This window comes from Leptonychotes weddellii, chromosome 14 (genome assembly GCF_054177405.1).
Source record: "Leptonychotes weddellii isolate Sample4059 chromosome 14, ASM5417740v2, whole genome shotgun sequence".
NCBI classification, from domain to species: Eukaryota; Metazoa; Chordata; class Mammalia; order Carnivora; family Phocidae; genus Leptonychotes; species Leptonychotes weddellii.
Window position 1 is genome coordinate 11154728 of NC_138382.1, and position 22622 is coordinate 11177349.

Sequence of the window (22622 nt, forward strand, 5' to 3'; positions counted from 1 at the left end):
TCCCACCCTCCTCCATCCAGCAACCCTCAGATTGTTTCCTGAGATTAAAAGTCTCTTATGGTTTGTCTCCCTCTCTGGTTACATCTTGTTTCATTTTTCCCTCCCTTCCCCTATGATCCTCTGTCTTGTTTGTCAAATTCCTCATATCAGTGAGATCATATAATTGTCTTTCTCTGATTCACTTATTTCGCTTAGCATAATACCCTCTAGTTCCATCCACGTCATTGCAAATGGCAAGATTTCATTTTTTGATGGCTGCATAATATTCCATTGTATATATATATACCACATCTTCTTTATCCATTCATCTGTTGATGGGCATCTTGGCTCTTTCCACAGTTTGGCTATTGTGGATATTGCTGCTATAAACATCAGGGTGCACGTACCCCTTTGAATCCCTACATTTGTATCTTTGGGGTAAATACCCAGTAGTGCAATTGCTGGGTCATAGGGTAGCTCTATTTTCAACTTTTTCAGGAATCGCCATACTGTTTTCCAGAGTGGCTGCACCAGTTCACATTCCCACCAACAGTGTAAGAGGGTTCCCCTTTCTCCGCATCCTTGCCAACATCTGTCATTTTCTGACTTGTTAATTTTAGTCATTCTGACTGGTGTGAGGTGGTATGACCAATACTTTTGAAAAAGAATCAAAAGCAACTTCAAGAAATAAAAAAGTAATAATTTAAAGAAAAATACAACAGAAAAATTAAGCTACAGATTAGACAACGCTAATGAATAGATCCAGAGAAATCGACCAGATGCAGCCTAGAAAGACAAAGGAATTAAAAACGGAAGCAAAATTGAAAACCTTGGAGAAGATGATCTGAATTCTAGATGGAAGTAAAAGAGATAATGGCAAGAAGCAATACTTGAACAGATGCTGGCTGGGAATTTCTTAGAAATGTTGAAAGATACAGATTCTCAGATCCAGGAATGTCAATGAATCCCAAGCAGGATAAATAAAAACAAACACCACTCAGAGACACCTCACAGAGAACACCAAAGGGAAGGAAATAAAAAAAATCTTCAAAAGCTGCCAGAAAATAAGATAAATCCCCTACAAAGAAACAGTCATTTAAGACAGAAGGTCTATTCCTCAACAGCAAAAATGGATGCCACAAGCCAGTGTCTTCAATGTGCCAAGAGGAACTGTCAGTGTAAGATTCTATATTCAGCGAAAATATATCTTCCAAAAATGAGAGCAAATTATAGACATTTTCAGACTACCCAAACTGAAAATTTATCTCTAGCAGACTTTCCTGAAGGAAATTTTAAAAAATATATATAGCAGGGAGAAATTACATGATCCCAAATGGATGATCTGGGATACAAGAAAGAATCACTAACAAAGATATTAGCAAATACACGGTAAATCTAAAAAAGCACTGGGTGTAGAATATAAATGATGATAATGTCTAATTTATGGTGGGAAGGTACAGAACTAAAGCACTGGACAATACAGCATTTAACTGGGTGGAAGTTATCAGGATGAAAGCATTCTAAAGTCTGTATGTTGCGTGGGAGAGAAGAGAGAGGTACTGATTAACTCTGGAATTTGTTAGGTATTAATGTTGAGGTAGCGTAACTACAGAAAGAACAGAACAGCATGTAACCACACCAACATATGCTTTTGGATGTATAAACAAATAAGGTTATGCAGGAGGTGACAATTTATTGGAATATTTTTGGATCTAGGAGACCCCGTTGTTGCAAAAACCTCAGAAATTATGTCAATTCTTTTGTTAAAATGCTTTTTAAATATATTTAGCTGAAATGAGAGGCAAAGTAGAAGAAAAAATGAAAGCAGCTTGACAACATAAACTGCATCAACAAGAAATACCAAAGAGCTAAAGTTTCCTATATACGTGTATACTAGAAATCCAAAGAGGTGTTGGAATCTAATAAGCTGGTTCTGTGTTAATTTAATCTATGCAGCAACAATCAATTTCAGAATGGAAAGGGTCAGGGTTGGCAATTTTAGCTAAGTGCATTATACCAACAGAATTTAACTAGAGCTCACAAGATGAGAAGTGGCAAATTTTGTGCACAAACTTTCATGCAGAGGGCAAGAACTTTCCAATATGTATCCACAGAAATTTTCAATAACAATGTGCATTTTTGTGCCAGGCAAGGAGCCTTGGGGCTGAAGAGTGGGCATTGCAGTGGTAGAAGCAAGCACAATGTTTCTTAAATAAAGGCTATGTTATGATCTCTCTCTATTGTTAAATTTATTAACTCATTGAGCGACTCTAAGAAAAACATCTAGATAATAGATGCTATAAGATGAAAGAATAAAATGTTTTCTGTTCCTGTGCACTGTAGTTAAAATTTGGCGGCCCTGCTGAATTGAATTTATGACATTTTGACTAATTTCAGAAAGGGATATTTAGTGAAATAAATTAGGGCTGGGACTCCCAAGGCTTCCAAACTATACAAACCAAAAATGGTTTGGTTTGGTGTGGGAGATGGTAAAAAAAAAAAAAAAATTGCTTTTTAAGTGACTGTTCTCTCCTTTACTCTCTTATACCTTCAAAAAAGAAAAAAAGAACCCCAGGAAAGTGACCAAAAAAAAAAAAAAATCTACAGAATGTGTTAAAATTCCTTTTGAAGCAGCCTAATCTTTTTCCTAGTTAAGAAAAGCTTGCTCGTGATCACAGAACTCTTGTTACTCTGAGTGCTCTAGTAGGGAATGAATGACCTTGGATCACCTTGTCCCCAGCTCTATCTTACAGATGAGGAAACAGAGGCACTTGCTGTCCAGTCTGTGTGAGGTCACGTTGCTGGTGGGCCCTCTTCACATATTTCTCTCTGCTCTCAATTTCTTAATTCTATTGAGAACCGCCCCGCCCCCCCCCCCGCCCCAAGCCCCAAACCAAGACCTTTTTGTATTTACTGTGCCCCAGCGAATACATTATCATGACTCCTCCCAGTAATGAGGAGGTTGGTATTATCCACATTTCACTGCTGGGGGACAGAAAGGATCCATCAGGTTCTCAAGTTCAACTGATAGCTAGTGGTAATGACAGGATCCATAGCCCAGGTTTGCTGACTCCAGAGTCCTTGCTCTTGACCTCAAAGTAAAAATGCCCCTCTCTTCTTCTCCTTTTCTTTCACCTATAAGCAGTCTCAAAGTTCTAATGATCCATCAGCCTCCAAAAGGCTTCTCAACCCCATACCCTCACCAAGACATCAACAGACAGAGTTCTTTCTCCCATTCCTTTTTGATCCCACTATTTCTCAGTTCAAAGTGTTACATTATATGTAAACTCTCATTCTGCCTGTCCTGGTCCTCCCTGCTTTGGCTTGACCCCACTTAGAGGTGTTTCCCCACTTCTCTCTGTATTTGGCTAATGCTGTTCCCTAAGTTGTAGGCTACCCAGTTCCTCCCTTTCTCGTATACAGAAATCATTCTCATCTATCAAAGGCTTTTACTGACTTTTCCTGAGAATCCAAGCTCATATCGATGCAGCATAACTCTTGACCTAACCCAACTGGATTTTTTTTTTCCCCGTTGTTTCTTGTACTTGTCAATTCTATCTGCCCATGTCACAGGATCTCTGAGGGCAGGGACCATGTTTGACCTGACCGTGATTTTTGATAAAACTTTCATATTGGCTATGAAGTCGTCAATCCTAGAAATGGAAGGGAACTTAGAAGTATCTTAGCAATCATGGGAACTAGAAATCATCAAGTTCAATTCTTCTGCTTTACGGGGAAAGACAGGGAGAGCCAGGGAAAGTGAGTGACTGGGACCTCCAAGTTAGCTGTCTAATCATCAACCACCATCTAGTTCATGATTAAAGCTACTGTTGCACTGGAAACTCTCGGTGGAGCCGTGTTTCTCAGAATTTAATGTGCACAACTCACCTGGGGACCTTGTCAAAAATGCAGGTTCTGATCTAGTAGGCCTGGGGTGGGGCTTATGGTTTTGCATTTCTGACTAGCTCCCCAGGGACTGCATGAGAAGCAAAGATTACAACTCTTCCCCAGACCAAAGATTCTAAGTGGTGTCTTGTGTTTCTCATTGGGCCAAAGGATAGAAAGAACACTCAATATTTTACATGAAACTCACAGAGAAGAATGGGGGAGATACCGGAGGAATTACTTAGGCGACAATAAATAAAAAAAACACAGCTATTTTCAGCTACCCAAATTATCTCCAATGACCTAAATCCCTTGGAGAATAAAAGCCAAGATTTTTTTTTTAAAGGAAGAATTTAAATGAATCCATTAATTGTTTTTGTTATTGTTATGGTTTAGTAACTCAAATGATTTGGGGGAGGAGGCTAATTAAAACAAAGGGATAAAATGACATTTGACAATGATCTGAAGATGTCAATTTTTAAATTATATTCTTATACCCATAAAAAGCAGGTTAGTCAGGAACTCTCCAGATGCTTGTAATATAACAGCTAACTCATGCGCTGAATCAGCAGCTTCAAGGTCATAAATGGCTGTCCCCAGAGCAATTAATAAGCGGTCAATGTGATTTGAAATTAGGAGCTATTTTGGTTGTCAAGATAAGCAGTTTTGACCATCTACCTGTGAGCTCATTGATTGCTAAGGGATCACCTTACAAATAACAAGAAATCTTCCTGATGGGTATACTACATTTTGTCACCTGGGCAGTACCCTGATGTGGTGAAATGTGCTTCCATTTATAGATTTTCCAATCGTGAGCAGCATCACACTCTAGCATCAGGCACGGGCCCTGTAAGTCATTTGGCCAATTTGCACACCTTCTCTTATGAAATGGGGGTGATCCCGACCACCTCACAGGATACTGTGAGGACTAAACTGTGGAAAATCCCCTGGTATGGCAGAAAAACCAATACATGAAAATTGAATGAAGGCTACAAACACTCACCTTAGAAATGACTTCTGCGTACAACAGGATCCAAATAACTTGCCTTTAACTCTTTCGTGGATAAGTTAAAGGAGCACTTTGTTTCTCAGCTCTGAGTTATCTGGGGGAGTGATTGGTGCCGATGTTTACATAAAAGTACCTGTCGAGAGCAAAAATGCTACCTTTGCTCTGGGCTGCCTAACCCATCCTTCACCCTTAGTTCCTCAATTTATAATTTCTAGAGATAAACTGAGCTCGAATAAGTTGCCCATGCCTAGAATAATCTCCTTTTCCTTTCTATCCTTAGCGCCCCCGCTGGGTAGTGGAAAGCCTGTGTGATGAACTAATGACATCCAGAACAGCACTTCGAGAATGTTCTATATAAAATAGGGATTCACTCTGGTTGAAATTGTCCTATTGGATCTGTTCTTGGATGCTTTGGAGGCCAATGCATACAGCATGATTTTCACAAAGAACACACATTTTGAGTTCCAAACCACAAACTTGTGAGACTCTGATAGAAAACTAGGGATTTCTTCTGCTCAAATGGCACAGGGCTTCGGTAGCTGCTGCTTGAGTTTTTGTTCTGCCTGATGCTAAATGTCTTTCTGTGTAGCAGGTGACTTCACCGGAGTTTTTTCTAAAGCCACTCTTACTGCTTTGTCAGTAGAAACGTTACTATTCACTTATCAAAACAGGACTTGACTTTACCCATGGGTCTCCCTTTGTGGGTCACAGGTGCGTCAGAGACTAGATGATATGATTCTGACTTTATAACTAACCCAGGGTGGGCAAAAGCTCTGTGTGCGTGTGTGTGTGAGACAGAGAGAGAGAGAGAGAGAGAGAGAGAGAGAGAGAGAGAGAGAGGGAGATCGTCATTACAACTTAGGACAGGCTGGGGTTGTTTAATTAAAATATAATAAAAATTCTGGACTGGACTGGAATTCTGAACTTGAGAGCTGGTGGAATAATTTGGCTCTGATAATGAATGAGTCACCTCTTCAGCCCTAAATTTTTATTCCGGTAACTTTGCCCGGCTTTTTAAATGAAAATGTAAAAGAAATGCAGAATGATAAATCTGGCTACGCTCCTGGAAATGGTAAATCCTCTTCCTAATACTGTGAAGCTGTCTTTAATTCCTGGAAATTATCAGTTGGTATTTGTAAGTAGTGCTTGTTTGGAGTAAATGGTAATAGCACTGCTAACTCTATTTGAACACTTATTTTGAGTGCTTTGCTTCCGAGGCTGTAGGGGGACATTCGGCCCGTTTTCCTTTATGTTGAGAAATGTGATAAGCATCATTTCACTCTTTAAATTCTCTGTAGCCACATTTTTAAGTGAGTACTTTTAATTAAAACTGTGGCCAAGGATGACACGTCATATCAGACTGCTAAGACAATTTTGCTGATACCAGCTTTCTAAGTCCCTGGAGTTTCTAGTTTTGCAGCAAGAGTTTAATACTTACGGTGGTTTCATGCACGTAAAAGTTCCCTAGAAGGGAACCACTTGGAGAGCAAATGTGTGGTGTCACTGGTGATTGCATTCCTAGTTTGTTGACCCACAAAACTTTGGAAATGAAAAATGCCATTGCAATTTAGTCTATATTGTTTTTGTGATTCCTCAGCGTTAGATACCAGGTACTTCCAGGTGACAGTTGCTGGCTGAGAAGCCAAAGCTAAAGGTTTAGACGTATCAAACTCCACTGAGCATATAAATAGGTCATAGGGGGGTACTCTCTGCATTTTCTGCCAGAATTATTTAGCATAAAATTTTCGAGAGGCAAAGAGATGGGAATTTTCTAAAGGCAAGATGGGTTTCTTCCCTTCCTTTCCTTAGGTCTATGATTGGGACCAGAAATTTAAGTGATAAATTCTAGTTTTATTCTCAGTTTCAGAAGGGCCTCCCAAAGGTACTGCTAATTCAGTGGCCTAAAGATTAAAAGGTAGGAAGTAGGAATCAATGGAACAAACACCAAACCCCTCAAATACCTTACCATGCTTATGGAAAGCTGATTAGTTAGCCAATGTCTAGGGATTACCTGTTTTATTTTGTGAAATGGGATTCATTTAGTTTCGTATTTGGTATGTGTCCGTCAGTGCTGAGACCCAGATTAAATTTGCATAATTCAAAGAAAGACAATTTAAAAAAAGATCAAATTCAATCCCATAGCATTTTAAGAGTGTAAGATTGTAGATGACGTGCTGCCAACAGACTCCCTACCCTCAATCCTCCCGCTGATAATGCTCAGAGTAGAAGGCTTTCATCCCAGCAGACTCGACGGTTAGAGCTTTAAGTGTGACAATGAGGCAGAGGAACAAATTACCTAAATTATATAAAAACTATAATAAGGGGCTCAACCTGATCTAATAAACAGAGTGAATAGCAAGGGAAAACCTGAAGATAATTATGTGAATGACTTGAGAGGTTTAAATACAAGTCCTTAATTAGGTTATACTTACCTGGTCCACAAGTCAGCTCAGCATTAATTGGAAGAGACAATTAGTAGCAAATAAGATTCTGTATAATCAAGTCCAGCACTGTCCCTCTTCTAAAGAACTTACAGCTGTAGCCCCAGATAAAGAAGAGTCTTTGAGAGAGGGCCCAGGGTCTGCTGCGGGGCCATCTTGCGACTGCTCTCTAAGTCAGTTTTAAAAAGTTACCTAGAACTCACACTAATAAGACAATGTCTAACCCAGAGCTTTAGTATCTTACTATCTTCTTCCTTGGTCCTCATGTTCTAACTTTTATGAGGCACCTGAATGAACTGCCAGGTCCTCCAACAGCCCAGGAATGGCATTTGGGGCATGCCAATTTGGTAGGACGTGGCTTAGTGCTGAGGAGAGAAGGGAGTGAGGACCCTTCACTCACTGTCAGCTACCAGGGTGTCTCCTGCCCGGGTCATGATTTCTTTACAAAGTGAGAGAGACGCTGGATCCATTGCTACCACACTTTCCCAGGCTTGTCGAGCCTGGGAATTGAGGACAGAACACCACAAAGTGCTGGGAAAAGCTCAGAAAATGGTTCCATTAACCTAGGATGTAATTTTACAAAGACCTCCTCCTGCTCGTAGCTTTTGAGTTTAATTAACCTCATCAAATAATACTAATTTTCTAATTCTACTGAAAAGTTTTCAAAACCCTTACAAGACAGCGAGAAACATAACAGTAATTAGCTTCCCTTCAAAACATCTCCTATAGTCTATACCAAGCATACACGACAGAGAAGAAACAGAACTGATGGCGAGTCCTGAGGAACTTGGGTTCAAGAATTTATCTTTGTCATTACATAACCAAGTAACTCTCAGAAAAGAATTGAAGTTCTCTGGGCTCCGGTCTCCTCGTCTATAAAACAGGTAGAGAGATTGAGATGATTTAGTCCTTTCTAAGCCTGGCTGAATAGAATAACCTGGCTCATTTTTAAAATACTTCAAATGCCCAGGTTCCATCTCAGACCAGCGAGGGAGACTCTCTGGCAATGATTCTTGGCCACGGGCATCCATAGAAGTGCACGGGTCATTGTGATCCTCCAAGCAGAGAACCACTGCATCGCTCCCTCCAGTGTCTTTGGTGCCCAAAGCTCTGTGGCGTCCCTAGGTGAAGACACACGGACATAACGTTTCTGAGCAGATAAGGTTTCCCCGTGGCCCACCACATTTTAATAAAGATTCTCTTTTCTCCAACTGAACCTTCTACCATACTCCAGTGCATTCTGCCTCACATTGTGTCCAGACCACAATGGCATTCTGAAGACCCAAGTGCCTCATCTTGGGCGGTCTTGAAGGTAAAAATTAATGTTATGTATATATTTTTTTACTTTTTTTTTTTAATAATAAAGGTCAAAATTAATCTGCCCTCTAGAGTTCTTTGCTCACTTTGCTAAAAATCATCTCAACTTCCAAATATTCTTGTCAGGAACAGGGATCAAAGACAGTAAGTTATTGACCTGTTTCCCTTCAATCGTGGTGAATATTTAACCCTGCCTTCCCCATCTGAAGACTAACATTCTTTAACAGACAGTAGTTGCTGATTTTTTCCTTTGTCCAAACTGCATGCCAGTTTGTTGGGGAGGGCAAGAAGTAAGGGAGGCCCAGGTTGGCACAAAACCACCACCCTGCCTGATAAAGCCGGACATCTGACCTGTTGTCAGCTCCGCCCCTTGGTCTAGACAGGAGAATCAGAATCATTCAAGGCCAGGTATTCAAAGTGGACAAAATGCTCATTGTCTCTGAATAGCGGGGACTCTCACTGGCTAAATATTTGGTTGTACACACCGCCCAAAAAAAGAAAGAAAGAAGGAAAAAGAAAGAAAGAAAGAAAGAAAGAAAGAGAAAGGAAAGGAAAGGAAAGGAAAGGAAAGAAAAGAAAAGGAAAGGAAAGGAAAGGAAGGAAAGGAAAGGAAAGGAAAGGAAAGGAAAGGAAAGGAAAGGAAAGGAAAGGAAAGGAAAGGAAAATCATGTAGCTGATCTTTCCTAACCTGATTGCCGACAGATAGTTCTGGGTTTTGTAGAGCTATGTGAGGCTTGGGGAGGGCTATCAAAGTTCGATGTCATATGTATTCACACTTCCAGAGGAGAGGGAAAGATTTGCCTCTTCAAGTTTTTCCTCTGCTGCTAAATGTCATAATATACGTATATCATGTATCAGCTGTGCGACGTGGGGCACAAAGCTCGCGGGCACCAAACACCCTATGACGTCACTGGGTGTACCACTCCACAATGATCATTGCCTAATAAGCCACTTCCTCATCTGTGGGACTTTCTCTCTTTGGGGGGCACACTTCATTCTCAACATTATCATAGTCTCGTCTCCAATGAAGAACTTTGGCCCCTCATGGATCCATTTCCATCCCTTTGCTTTTTCTTTTCTTTCTTTCTTTCTTTTCTTTTTTTTTTTTTGCAGCACTTTTCTTAAAGGATGAACTTACATGACTTTTAATTAATGCATCGTTCCAGAGGATCCCCAGTGTATATGGTTCAATCCCATACTGTGAATGGGAATTGTGCTGAGCTAGGGACTCTTAATGACTTTGTGTAGGGGAATACATCCCTTGGGTGGATGAGGACATTGCCAAATTTCCATTGCCCTTGGTTCTGTACAGGCCAAGACTAACACCCCACCCCCTCACCTTTTTCCCCCAGGCCTTACAGGGGGCTGCACATAGCATCCTCTTCTTCCCAATACACTGCTCAAAATTGTTTTTACTCTAATGTATAACTCAGTATTGATTTTCTTAGGGGAAAACTATGAGAATAGCTCAGTCAGCCATTCGTGGTGAAGAAAATCCTGCAGGAGTGAGGGAATAGAGGGAAAGGGGAGGAGAGATGAAAGGGGAGAGAGGTGGCTTTTTTGCACGTTTTTAGTCTGTGACTAGTGTGAAGTGACTTCCCTTGCGTTTTGCAGTAAGCTTCTCTAAGCAAAATTTCCTCTCCAAACTCGGAAAACTTTGTGAGCCTCAGAGCAGTTACCTCCAACTGCCTCACCCTCAACTAACTCTCTCTGTTAGAAGCAAGCTTGTTGAAATATAGCATTTCTAGAATTTCCAAAAACATATGGTATACTTTCCTCCTGGAAAAAAATCTGTCGGCCAAGTAGGGAGAGGTTCATGATGAAAGCTGAAATTTAGAAGCAACAACTCTTAGAAGTAAAATCTGTTATTATTTCCTAAAGCCTCCGTTCCAAACAAAACGCTTTTCATATGGAGCTCTTCTACTGAGAACTTTATTGAACACAGCTGCCTGGAGCAAAAGCACTCACTTTAGATGGCAAGATCTGTTAGAACAGTCTGGGTTGATCATTTCTACCTTGAATTGAAAGAATGCTAGTTACCAATAGAACCAAACAGAAACCTAAAGGTAAGATTTTTTTTCCCTTTTTTTTTCTTTTTTACCAAAGGAGACAGAAAAACGCCCCAAGGGATGAGACCCAGAGAGTAACATAATAAACAGTGGATCACTATAGAAAGCTACTTATTATTAATAATTAATAACAATAGTCACTGCATCCAATAATCATACTAATTATTTAAAAAATCCTGGGAGGAATTTTCTTTCCCCCATTCTCTAGAGGAGAGCAGAGATGCATAGGGCCAAGGTCATCAGAGCCCTTTGCCTAGCCTGGATCTGGCAGAGGTGGGACTGAGCCCAAAGGCTCAATCTCCAGCTCTTCACCTCTCCTTTACAAGACGTGAGAAAGAATTTGGGAAGCAACTGAATGGGTTTCTGATTACCATGGCTTTGTTGGAATGGCCACCTCCTTGGAACTCAATGGTCCCAAAAGCATCCGTCGGGCTGAGTTGAGTGTGCTTGCTGATGGACCACTTCTCGGACTGGATGTCATTTCGGGAGAGGCGACTCTCATTTTTCTCATTCTGAAGAACGGAGATACTGGGAGTGAGGCCCACATGCTGGCCGATCAGACGCCCACAGCAACACCTGCATCAGAGGAGGTCAAAGTGAATCCCTTGTATCTGCCATTATTGGAACACCCACTGAGGGCAACCTGCCAGAGAAATCGACAGACCATAGCCAGTCAGCTCTTAGGCAGAATCCCACAATGTGGCTATATCAGGCAAATAGTGAACTCAGGATTTACTTGACATACAAATTTTCTTTTCTGCTCCTCCTCATTTTCCTTTAGCTGGATAAGCTATAACATGCCTCCCGGCCTTCTCCACCCACCCCTTTCAGACCTGCCATATTGTTCTGGATCGGAACCTGTGAACAAAAGCCCTATATATATATTTTTTAAGATTTTATTTATTTATTTGACAGAGAGAGAGACAGCGAGAGAGGGAACACAAGCAGGGGGAGTGGGAGAGGGAGAAGCAGGCTTCCTGCTGAGCAGGGAACAATGCCGGACTCGGTCCCAGGACCCTGGGATCATGATCTGAGCCGAAGGCAGACGCTTATTGACTGAGCCACCCAGGCGCCCCCCTATAGATTTTTCTACTTCTTACTCCTCCCATCTATCAAATCTTGCATGAAAGCCACTGCACAGCTTTGAGGGAAGAATCTTAACATACACATTTAAATAAGAACGCTCACTCATATGTGAGTCACCTAACTTGTCTTTCCTCAATTGACATGCACTGTCAAATATCCAAGTCTGAGAATAAAAATCTACAGCTTAAGTGTTCCCAAAGAAACGATGAAAATATTATTCACAAGATATTTGAAAACAAAATTCACTCCTCACATCATGAAAATGTCCTTCATACTTTTCCACTACCACTATTATTAGTAATAATACCGATACAATCCTTCATACTTTATTTGTATCACTATTATAACTATTAATAATAATATTGATACACAGTTATCAGTTATTAAATACTAACGACATCACATTCATTTTATGAGTAAAATATTGCAGTTTTGAAGGTTAGGAAATTTGCTCAAGGTTACACAGCTAGTCTATATGACTCTACAGGCTGTATTTTAAAATTGCTTGATTATGTTGCCTTTTCATAAAGGCATTTCCAGACATTCATATGTTACCACATCCCAAATGCTTCCTACTTTATACGCTGTTAATTAAGGCAAAATCAGGGAGGTAAGTAGGATACTAAAGGTAAGGTAAGTAGGACACTAAAAATGTGCTTGGACGGGAATCTGAAGGTCAGCAGTCTAATTAGTAATCTGCTAGGAGTCTTTTATTTAAAAAGCTCTTTTTCATTTTAGCAGAGAATGTTGGTACAAACTAAGCATTTTGATGAAATGCTTAAAAGGGAAAATCAGTAACCATACTAAAAATACATATAACCCACTTATAGACAGTGATTAATTCCTTCCCAATGGGTTATCTGTTATTTTGTACAGGCTGTTAGAGAATTAACTGCAGGCATGGCATATTATGTGGTGTATACATATAATATTGCTGCGGAGATGTCCAGCAAAGATTAAAAGAAATGATCTTTGACGTTGGTTCCCTTGCAATGGAGAGTGATTACTATTGTAGTTTTGTTCCCGTAACTGCTACTCTGTGGTCTCACTTCATTATAGAAACGGCAAGATTACCTATGGGGGTCTTTGGTGCTGGGTATGATGTGAACACATTCTCTTTTATAAAATGCTCTTTCTATCCAGGATTTCTGAGCCTGAAAAAAAAAAAGAAGAAGTAAGGTGAACATAACCTCCAAGTATTTTTGCATAGGAAACAAAATTTCATAATCACGTAATAGACTAGTATCTCATAAACCGAACTGAAATTGTGGTTACTTCACACATGGACACTGCATATAACGAAATCAAGTGCTGCCAGAAGTTGTTGATTAGGTCAACATTATAATATCAAGTCAAAGAAAATGACCATAATAAAAAAAATGTTAGTGATGGAACCATATACAAATTCTTAATGATTTTTGAAGGCAGAAAAACAATGCTTTATGGAGGAAATGAAAAACACAGAGCAGTAGGTTTATATCCCTGTAAATAACAAATATTCAGTGCTGGGGGGAAATACATGTAAGTAAGTATGAAGTTCTCATGGCTAACACTTCCATTTGATTTTCCTTGTAGAAAGAAAGAGAAACTGGGGAGCCTGGGTGGCTCAGTCAGTTGAGCATCCAGCTCTTGATTTTGGCTCAGCTCATGATCTCAGGGTCGTGAGATCAAGCCCCGAGGCCAGCTCTGCGCTTAGTGGGGAATGTGCTTGAGATTCTCTCTCTCCCTCTCACTCTGCCCCTCCTCCCACCTCTCTTGCTAAAAAAAAGAAAGAAAGAGAAATGGTAAGAGAATTATACAATTCAAGAGCTCTAATCCATCATGATGCTTTTTCTAAGATCCTAATTAGCAGTGCTTAAATACAGAAGGAAAAAAAGGAAATGGAAGCATAAGGAAGATAAATGTCTTTATCATAGTCCAGAACTTCACAGGTAATGCCTTTGGAAGGAAGGAAGATAGCACTTTTTCTTTTCCTTTCTTTTCTTTTTTAATTCCACATGTCTTTAAGCACAGGAAGCACAGGTTCTTAGAATGGGCATTGTTGGGACTGTCCACCAGGAAGTCCGGCCACTGAGATTGGGTTCCCTGAAGGATGAAGGAAGCTCCCGCAAACTGTACCATCTTTGTTCCAAAGCACAGTGTACATCCCATAGCCTTTACCCCTTTCTTTGCCAGCTTTTGAAAAAGTAGAGGAGTCTCCCATGAGATCCTATACGCTACTCAGAAGATTCCTTTTCTAAGCATTTAAGACAGAAGTTGTTAGAGCATCCTGTAAAGTTATTTCCATATGGTATCATCTTTTCTTTAACACAGTATCAGGACTAAATTTATGCCCTTAAAATATACAGGGCCATAAAAAAAATAAAATAAATAAAATATACAGGGCCAAAGTGCAACTTAGCAGTTTACTTGGCCTCAGTGACCAGTGTTAACTGTTACAAGCCCCTATATGTTGGCTGTAATTAATACTGACTCTGCCAAGGACCCAAACATCTATATAAACTGTGCGAGGGTCTGGTTTGCTTTCAACCCTTAGTCTCCCACCTCTCTCCTCTCTCATGATGGAGTCTATGCAAGCCTGTAGCACAGAAGGCAGAAGTTATCTCGTATGACAAAGAACATTGTAATAGTAGCAACATGAGGGATGCTTGCACTTCTCAGTGTTTATGCACTATCCATACAAAGAGGAGCACCTAGGCCGTCTCCGAGATCCCTGGGTCCAGGTGGCCCTCTGCACCCTCAAACCACAAGGGTAACATTTGCCATTCTGTTTGTCAGCTGGGCATGAAGAAAGCCCCAGTGTGATTCACAAAGATTTTTCTTCTCAAATATATAGGAAAAGCTAGTGGCTGCATCTTAGCAACAGAAATGAGCTGAGCAGCATAGATAACCAGGCTTTATCTTTGTGAAAAGCCTGTAAGTTAGACTATTCATAGGCTGTGATTTTTCCTAGACACTGAACACTTTCATTGATAACATCTCTTGGCAGAAAGACGGTAAAAATATTCCTCACTGGACATTTGAAACCAACTTTCCCTACACCTTGGGGAGCAGGAAAGGGAGAATGCACTTTCCTTTCTTCTTTGTGGCCCATTTTGGCTAGAATTCAGAAGGATCTTTTGGGGAAGGATCTGCAAATTTGGGGGAGTGCCAACCAATATTCCCTGAGAGAAAGAAGGCATGGCAGTATTACGGATAGAGTGAGAGGTTTGCCGTTAGAAAAAGTGGCATGAGTGGGACTCTATGGGCTGGACAAAGTCACATAATTTTTGTGGTCCTCAGTTTTTCTCATCTATAAAATGGGCACAATAATAATAATAGCTGACACACCAAGTTGTTATCATTATTATTTGGGTACCATGTTTCAATTCAAGAAAAGGGACCCATGCTGGGTTGGTTCTGGTACTAAAAGTTCAGATGCAGTTTCACACAAGAGCACTATGAACCTGCTATAATAGACCTGATCCAGTTTGATCTCTCTTTGCATTGGGGATCATAGGCTCCAAGAAGGCCTAGTTGGCCACTAAAAATGGTATATAGATAAGTTATTTAATATCCCTGAGTCTTTTCTATAAAACGAGGATAATCATAGCCACCTCAGAACATTGTTGTATTTACCAAAGCACATGATTCAGGGAGAGCACCTGGAACTCAGTAGGCGTTCAATATTTAGCATTTACGAAGGGCTCCTCATGTGCCTGGAAATATGCCATATATGTATTATCTCCATGGATCCTCATAAGGACCCCATGAGGGAAGTACTACTATCATGTCCATTTTACCATTGAAGAAATGAGGCAGAGAGATGCAGCAAGTACATTTTAAAGCCAGAGTTTGAACTTGCATAGTCTGACTAGAGTTCACACTCTTACCCACTCTGCTAAACTGCCTTTCCAAATTACATATTATTAATATTAATACCATATTATTAATACTAAATACCCAGTGCCATCTGGGCATGCCTGGGAATGCCTTGGTTTTTGGGCAGAGTTGGACTCCTAGAGGCATGCCTTAGACCCAGTTCATACTTGCATTTTTCCCTCCTCTTCCCTCCCTTCTGTCCCCACACATGGAGTAATACATATTCTTCTGTGTTCTACCTCTCTCCTTAGGATAAAGGATTGGCGTGGGACATTAGGAACATTGTAATAGGAGCAAGAAGTAAAAGAAGGTGGATCATTATAAGAGCTCTAACAAAGAAATGTGATTCCAACAGGATTCCTAACTTGAGAATCTGGGGGACCATGACAGATGAATTAGACTTTCCAAGGACACCTTGATTATTTGTCTCACTCATGGATCCCAGTTTTGACTTGGAAGACCCTGGAAGTTTTAGTCAGAATTACTACATAGAGAGATTGCCAACTTGTTAGTTTTTAAAAATGAAGTAACTTGACTTGTTTCAGTTTAGCAACTTAATTACCTTCTTGAAGGTGAAAATCCTACCTCACTGTTAGTGAAAGGAATGCAGATCAATTTCCATTTCTTATTACCAGCAGATTAACCATTTCCCTTGCAAAGGCATGGAAAATTGGGAGGGGGTGGGGAAGGAATGTAATATAAAAAAATCTTTCCAACATTCATAATTGAATTGAATTCTCTCTGTTTTTGAGAGAAGTACAATACATAATAGAAAGAGTGCATGTATAACACATGAATTAGAAATTCTACAAAATATCATGCATAATTGATTATGCTCTACTGTGGGCTTTGCTGTATTGTGCTTTTATTCAGGTCTTCAGTGTGGGTAGATACTAGATTTTTAAAATCATTTTCTTGAAGAGGGCAAATTTGATGTATAATCATGGTTTAACTTGTTCCCCAAACTAATTCCCTTTTCTTTTGTCCAAAGGCTTTGAACTGCTCTGCGTGAGCTTCATCCTTGGCTTCAATATCCAAATAAGTTAGCTCAGAATGGCTATTCTTGTTGTTAGAAAGCATGAAATAGTTTTGACATGCCATGTTTCTTACTGACCCTTTAATTCTCTTCTAATGCAAAACTTCAATGGACAGGGTGCTCTCAAATCTTTTCTTTTTAAATATGCTTCGGAAGTCTCATGTACTCAGAAAAGATGGCTTCCATCAGACCTTAGAAAATCACTTTGTACATTCTTTTCTAAAGGTAGAACGGCCACATCACCATGACTGAGTTTGTGAAGGGCTATTTTCTTTCTTGTCTTTCTGCATTATCAGTCATGTGTGATGTGTAATAGGGAAGTGGTTTCAAAGGCTAATAATTAAAGGACTTCGTATTGAAAACAAAAATGAGGACATTCATATTTTGTACAAAGTATAATGATTACCCTCAAAGAATAAAGTACTAATTTTGCAAGTAAAATGTACAGTCAATAAAGGATACAAATGATAGAAACAGACAAACAAAAGTTGTAAATATTGCCTCTGAAGGGAAAAAAAAAATTAGGTTATTTCATTTAGTCAGGTTTCACTTCTTTTTCACAAAGATTCTGCTACAAACATTAGTTCCCTCAATTACTCTGATGCTTCATACTCCCGGCTTCCCACCAGCTACAGGATCAAGAACTTCTCCAGGCAGGAATGGTTTACAAGTACATACATCGAGTATGTACTAAATCTGTCTCCAGAAAGTCTTGGAAAGTGCTACTGCAATCCACCCTTTAGGAACATAACTTAACAGAACAACAACAACCCAGACCAGTAATCACAGATTAGAGAGAGAAAAAAAGAATCCACTAAATCTATAGAACGAACCAAGTGAAGTTTCACTATGTTCCTTATTTTGAGACTCTCTTATTTCAAATGTACACTCTATCCTAATCGGAACAAAACACCGAAGACCCAAAGGTACTGAACGCCTGTATTCCTTTTTGACTTTCGCTTTCCTTCAGCATCAACCTGGGCATTCCTTTGGTCTTCCTCTAGGTTCCCCCGATCCACTACTGGGAGGTTGAACAAGAAGAAAATGAGCCAAAATCATTTTACCTGAGCACTGACTCTGGGTGGTGGCAAATGCAGTCCCACGAGCAGGTCCTGTTGCTTTCATTTTGCTGTGTCTGGGGCTGGTCATCCCGTTAATAATGCTCTTATGACCGCCCACTGGAAAAAAAGCCACTTGCCCAGCTCTTCCCCCAAGAGACGTTTCAAGGAAGCAATGAACTTGGGCAGATTAGCCCCTTGGAATGTGCCGCTTTGGGATTAGCCTCACTAAGAATCCCATGGACATTCCCTTGCAGCCCTCAAACACTGCTTGATTTGAACATCTAATCTGACGCCAGAAGAAAAACAAATCCCCGGAGAGATCGGATTTAATTGGCACAAGTCCTGACAGGCTCTCCCCCCTTTCCTTTTTCCATTTTCAGAGAGAAGCCTTCTGAAAAGTGTGATAAGGTGTTCTGAGTTTTGCAAAGTTCAACTCGGGAAAGCAAACCCTTCTAAGGAAACTGTGTTAATGCTCCGAGGGGTTCGAACACACAAGGGGCATTGTTCCTGCCTCCCCAAAGAATGGAATGACAGTATTTCTTTAAAGAGGAACTGCTCACAGCTCTGCATGTTTCACAAAGAATAGTTTGGTCCCTGAACATGAGCCCAAGCAGAATAAAGTTGGACTAGGCCAGTAGCTTTCCACAACTTCTAAAGTGTCAATAAATGATAAAACTTGTCTGATTGCACTTCTCATCCTTGGCCCCTCCCTTGCAATTGCAAATGTGAGATCAGAAACCTACACTCTCCCGTTTCCCCGTGAAAAAGAGAGGAGTAGTGAGCATTCCAGAATACGGACTCGGACTGAAAGCAGCTCACACCAGGATGGTTTTTGACCTGCGGTGGCCCAACTGGGAGCTTCTGGCTCACACAAAAGGGGCTCTTTCAAACAACACCCAAGGGTGAGTTTTTCAGATAACAGTAGTTCTTACCTATGTAAGTGAACAAATTGGGAGGGAAAAGAGCTCCAATTTCAACAAGGCAAGAATACTTTGTAAAAAGTAAATATATAAGCATTTCATCTCCAAAGGACTGCTCTCTCCCCACCGACAGAAGTCAGAGCAGAGAGGGGGTATTTATGGTCAACCACCTGAGCTGTAAATCTTTGAGAGCAGGGCCACTTTGATCTTCATTTTTCCTGAAAATACCTACTAGGCATTACATGAACGCTCTCAGGGAGTCATAGCATAACCAGAGGACTTATTCCAAACTTGGATGGAATCCTTCACCTTCTCCTTGCCTCTCTGCTGTTTCCAAGACTGATCTTCTTCAAACTCTGGTCCGTCACATACAGAGGTTCCCCAGACACAAAAATCAATAAATTGCTTCAAATGACCTTCAACCGAGGAAGCAGTACATGCAAGTGGAACAGCAGACTGAGCTTTAGCATTAAACACATGATGGAGAAGTCCCTGTGCTTGTTCAGGAGTTTGGCTACAGAATGGTATGGAGTGACAGCCTCGATAATGTGCATCCCCACTTTTCATGTAGTGGGAACACTCCCATGCATTCTATTCTCAGGGAATCACCAGGGATGTGAGCACACAAAGATGTTCATTGCAGCTTTATTTATAATACAGAAAAATTGGAAACAAAAGGCCATCAACGGGAGGCTAATTAAACTATGGCACTTGCCATTTGATGATGATCAGAATCGAGTTTCAGAAGACTAATTACATAGAGAAATACATTATCTTCACATTCTTATGTGTGAAAAGCGGGCATTAAATAGTAAGTGAATAATAACTAGATTTTTAAAATACCTACAGACATAATAGGTGGGAACTATACTAAAGCAGAGACTGTGGCTAATTTTTATTTTCTTCCTTTTGTTTTTCTATATTTTCCTAAGTTTTTTTTCCTGTAATCATATATTTGTAGTCATAAAACTATATTCTTTGTGATCAGAAGGTTTCCTTAAGCTGTGAAGCTTAAGATAACAGGAAGCCACTGGGATGAGCAGTTCAGGAAGTGACTTAGGAAGAATTCAGCCAAAAGAGAGAGCGCCTGGCTGGTTTAGTCAGTAGAGTGTGCAACCCTTGATCTCTGGCTCATGAGTGTGAGCCCTACATTGGGTGTAGAGATTACTTTTAAAAATAGAGAAGGCTCAGTGGAGAACATGTGGAAAGAAAATTATATTCTATAATGTTCTGGGTGAGTCTTCTAGAGTCTGAAGGAGGGGTGGGGGAAGGGAACAGAGAAGAGAAGGAGAAAGACCAGATGTAGGAGGGAGAGAAGGGAGAGGAGGGGGAGAAGGAGGAAGGAGAAGAGGAGGACGGCGGGCGGGCAGGCAAGCACCTGAGAGACATGGGGCTGGTAGTCTGTAGGCTCTCTGTGTGACTAAATAAATTGGTTACAGATGATCCCTCCAATACAAGAAATACTTGAAAAATTCAGCTTTCTTCAACCTCCTTCCTCACCAGATACTACTTCAAGCCTTCATCTGACTTACTTTAAATCTTGAGTTCACTCACATTCATACTGAGCATTTTAAATACTGCCCCCATATTTTTCTTAATTCTATTCTCTCCAGTCTTACTCATTTCCCCCCCTTTTTGCTTACTTTTCCTTTAGAGAGAGAAATATTTGATAGGGACAAGAATATGAGGTATCTTCCGTGAACTTTAGACCAAAGACAAAAAATTATCACCAGAACCATGAGCGCTTTTGTTTAAGAGAAAGGGAGGCCCCAGGTAAAGTCAGACGGCGATGCTTTCACATGCGGTCACAGATGATCTTCAGGACCCTTTGATTCGAGAAGGTAATTAGTTCCAAAGAGACTTGTAGCTCTGGGCCACACCGTCCATATGGATCTTTTTAAAATCTTGTGCATCACCCAACAATGCAACTCCTGACAGGATATATTTCCAGCCTGTTTCAGCTGTAGTTTAGAGAGAATATAATTTGAATACTAACAAGAGGAAACCACAAGGGTAATGCTGACTCTAGTTGTTCTTTACATAGTGGCAGATTTACCTTATTCTCCTAATCCATCATTAAAGAAAAAAAAAAAATCACACTCGAATAGAATATACTAAAAACTTTCCACTGGTACTTAACTCAATTTTAAAAATGGAAATCAGATTTTCTACATGTAAAAACTAGGTTTTAAAATGGAAAGACGCATATTTCACTGTTATAAAGATGTCCAAGGCATTTTTTTTTCTGTGATGTCCACATTTGATGACAATAGCGACAAAGAGCGTGATACAGAGGAGTCAGCAAACATTTTCTCTCAAGGGCCAGATGGCAAATCATTTAGGCTGTTTGTGGGCCATATAATCTCTGTTGTGCCATTTAACTCTGCTGTTGTAACACCAGAGAAGTCATGGGCGACACGCAACCCAACGAGCATGGCTGTGTTCCATTGAAACGGGAAGCGGGCTGGGACTGGTGTGTGCTGGTCAGCCCCTAGTATAGGAAAAGGGGGTCTGCATGATGGGGCTGCAGGGGAGGAGTGGTGGCCGAAGATCCAGGCTTTCACGGCACCATTCCTTGCAATTCCTGGCTCTTCCTTGAGCATGGCAGGCAAGTTCTCACCCAGGTGCCTTTGCTCTTATTTCTTCTACCTGGACAGCTTCATCCTCAGATATCCCACAACTTGCTCCCTGAGCACATCAGGGGCCGCTAAGAGGCTTTCCTCGACCAGCTACCTCAAGGCACACAGTGTCTTTCTCACAGCCCTTCACAGTATGGGGCGGTATGGCACCTCCTTGCATCATTATTTGTCTTTTGTCTCCGACGGCCACTAGAATGTGAGTGCTTGAGGGCAGTGATTTCGTTTTGTGATTTCTGTTGCCCCAGCACCTAGAACTGTGTTTGGGACATCATAGGCATACATAAGGATGTAGGCACATCATTTGACATACTTGCACATCAGTTCCTCACCTGTAAGATGACAGCAGCAGATGGACTTGTGTTTTAAAGGGAGATTTTAGGGTAGTAACTTGATGGGCATTTTTAATAGTTGGGCTTATGTTAAAATATAATATACAAGCAGTGGTTAACCCTGCAACTTCACAAATGCTATTGCTTGGGGACCTACATTTTCCCTATATTAAAAAATATTTAATAAATTAGAGTAAAAACCATTTGTAGGTAAGATAAAAATCATGACATATCACAAAACAGACTGAAGGTGGGGAAACACAGGACCAATCCCTCTTAAATGTTCCTTGTTTTTATTCTAATGCCTGAAAATAAATATATGGTGGGTTCTAATAGTCAGAGTTGCAGTTGACCTATAAAGTGAAAAACAATGCCTGAGAAACATCATAAAGCTAGCTACCACCAGCATGTTCTTCCTAAAATAATTGATTCGGCCGCCATCCCTTGGTCAGTTCCCTTCCATGGCTCCCCAACCCCAGCACCATCAGGTCACCATCAGGTATTTAAACCTTTAGGATCTGGTCTTGGATGTATCTTAGTCAAATCTTTCAATTTTCCTCCAAATCTTTGAACACATTATGCCCCAGTAAACTAAATTATTGATTGTTCTCCTGTGTACCAGGCTGTTCCAGACTTCTCAACCTTTGTTTGTTTTTTTGCTTTTTGTTTTCATTTGCTTTTATTTATTTATTTATTTATTTATTTATTTTTATTATGTTATGTTAGTCACCATACAACGCATCATTAGTTTTTGATGTAGTGTTCCATGATTCACTATTTGCATATTACACCCAGAGCTCATTGCAACACATGCCCTCCTTAATACCCATCACCGGGCTAACCCATCCCCCCACACCCCTCCCCTCTAAAACCCTCAGTTTGTTTCTCAGAGTCCATAGTCTCTCATGGTTCGTCTCCCCCTCCGATTTCCTCCCTTCATTTTTCCCTTCCTTCTCCTAATGTCCTCCATGCTATTCCTTATGTTCCACA

At 40.5% G+C, this 22622-nt stretch overlaps 1 protein-coding gene across 6 annotated transcripts in view; it reads right to left on the minus strand.

The window, feature by feature from the left end:
• TRPM3 (transient receptor potential cation channel subfamily M member 3) overlaps nucleotides 1-22622 on the minus strand; it is a 535004-nt gene that overhangs the window by 246648 nt on the left and 265734 nt on the right. For all 6 annotated transcript variants that reach the window (XM_081802839.1, XM_081802841.1, XM_081802838.1 and 3 more), the window contains exons 2-3: nucleotides 12861-12940; nucleotides 11072-11276 (exon numbers count right to left, since the gene is read on the minus strand). In XM_081802839.1, coding sequence (XP_081658965.1) covers nucleotides 11072-11276; nucleotides 12861-12940 — 285 coding nt within the window. The remainder of the gene's footprint in view (nucleotides 1-11071; nucleotides 11277-12860; nucleotides 12941-22622) is intronic.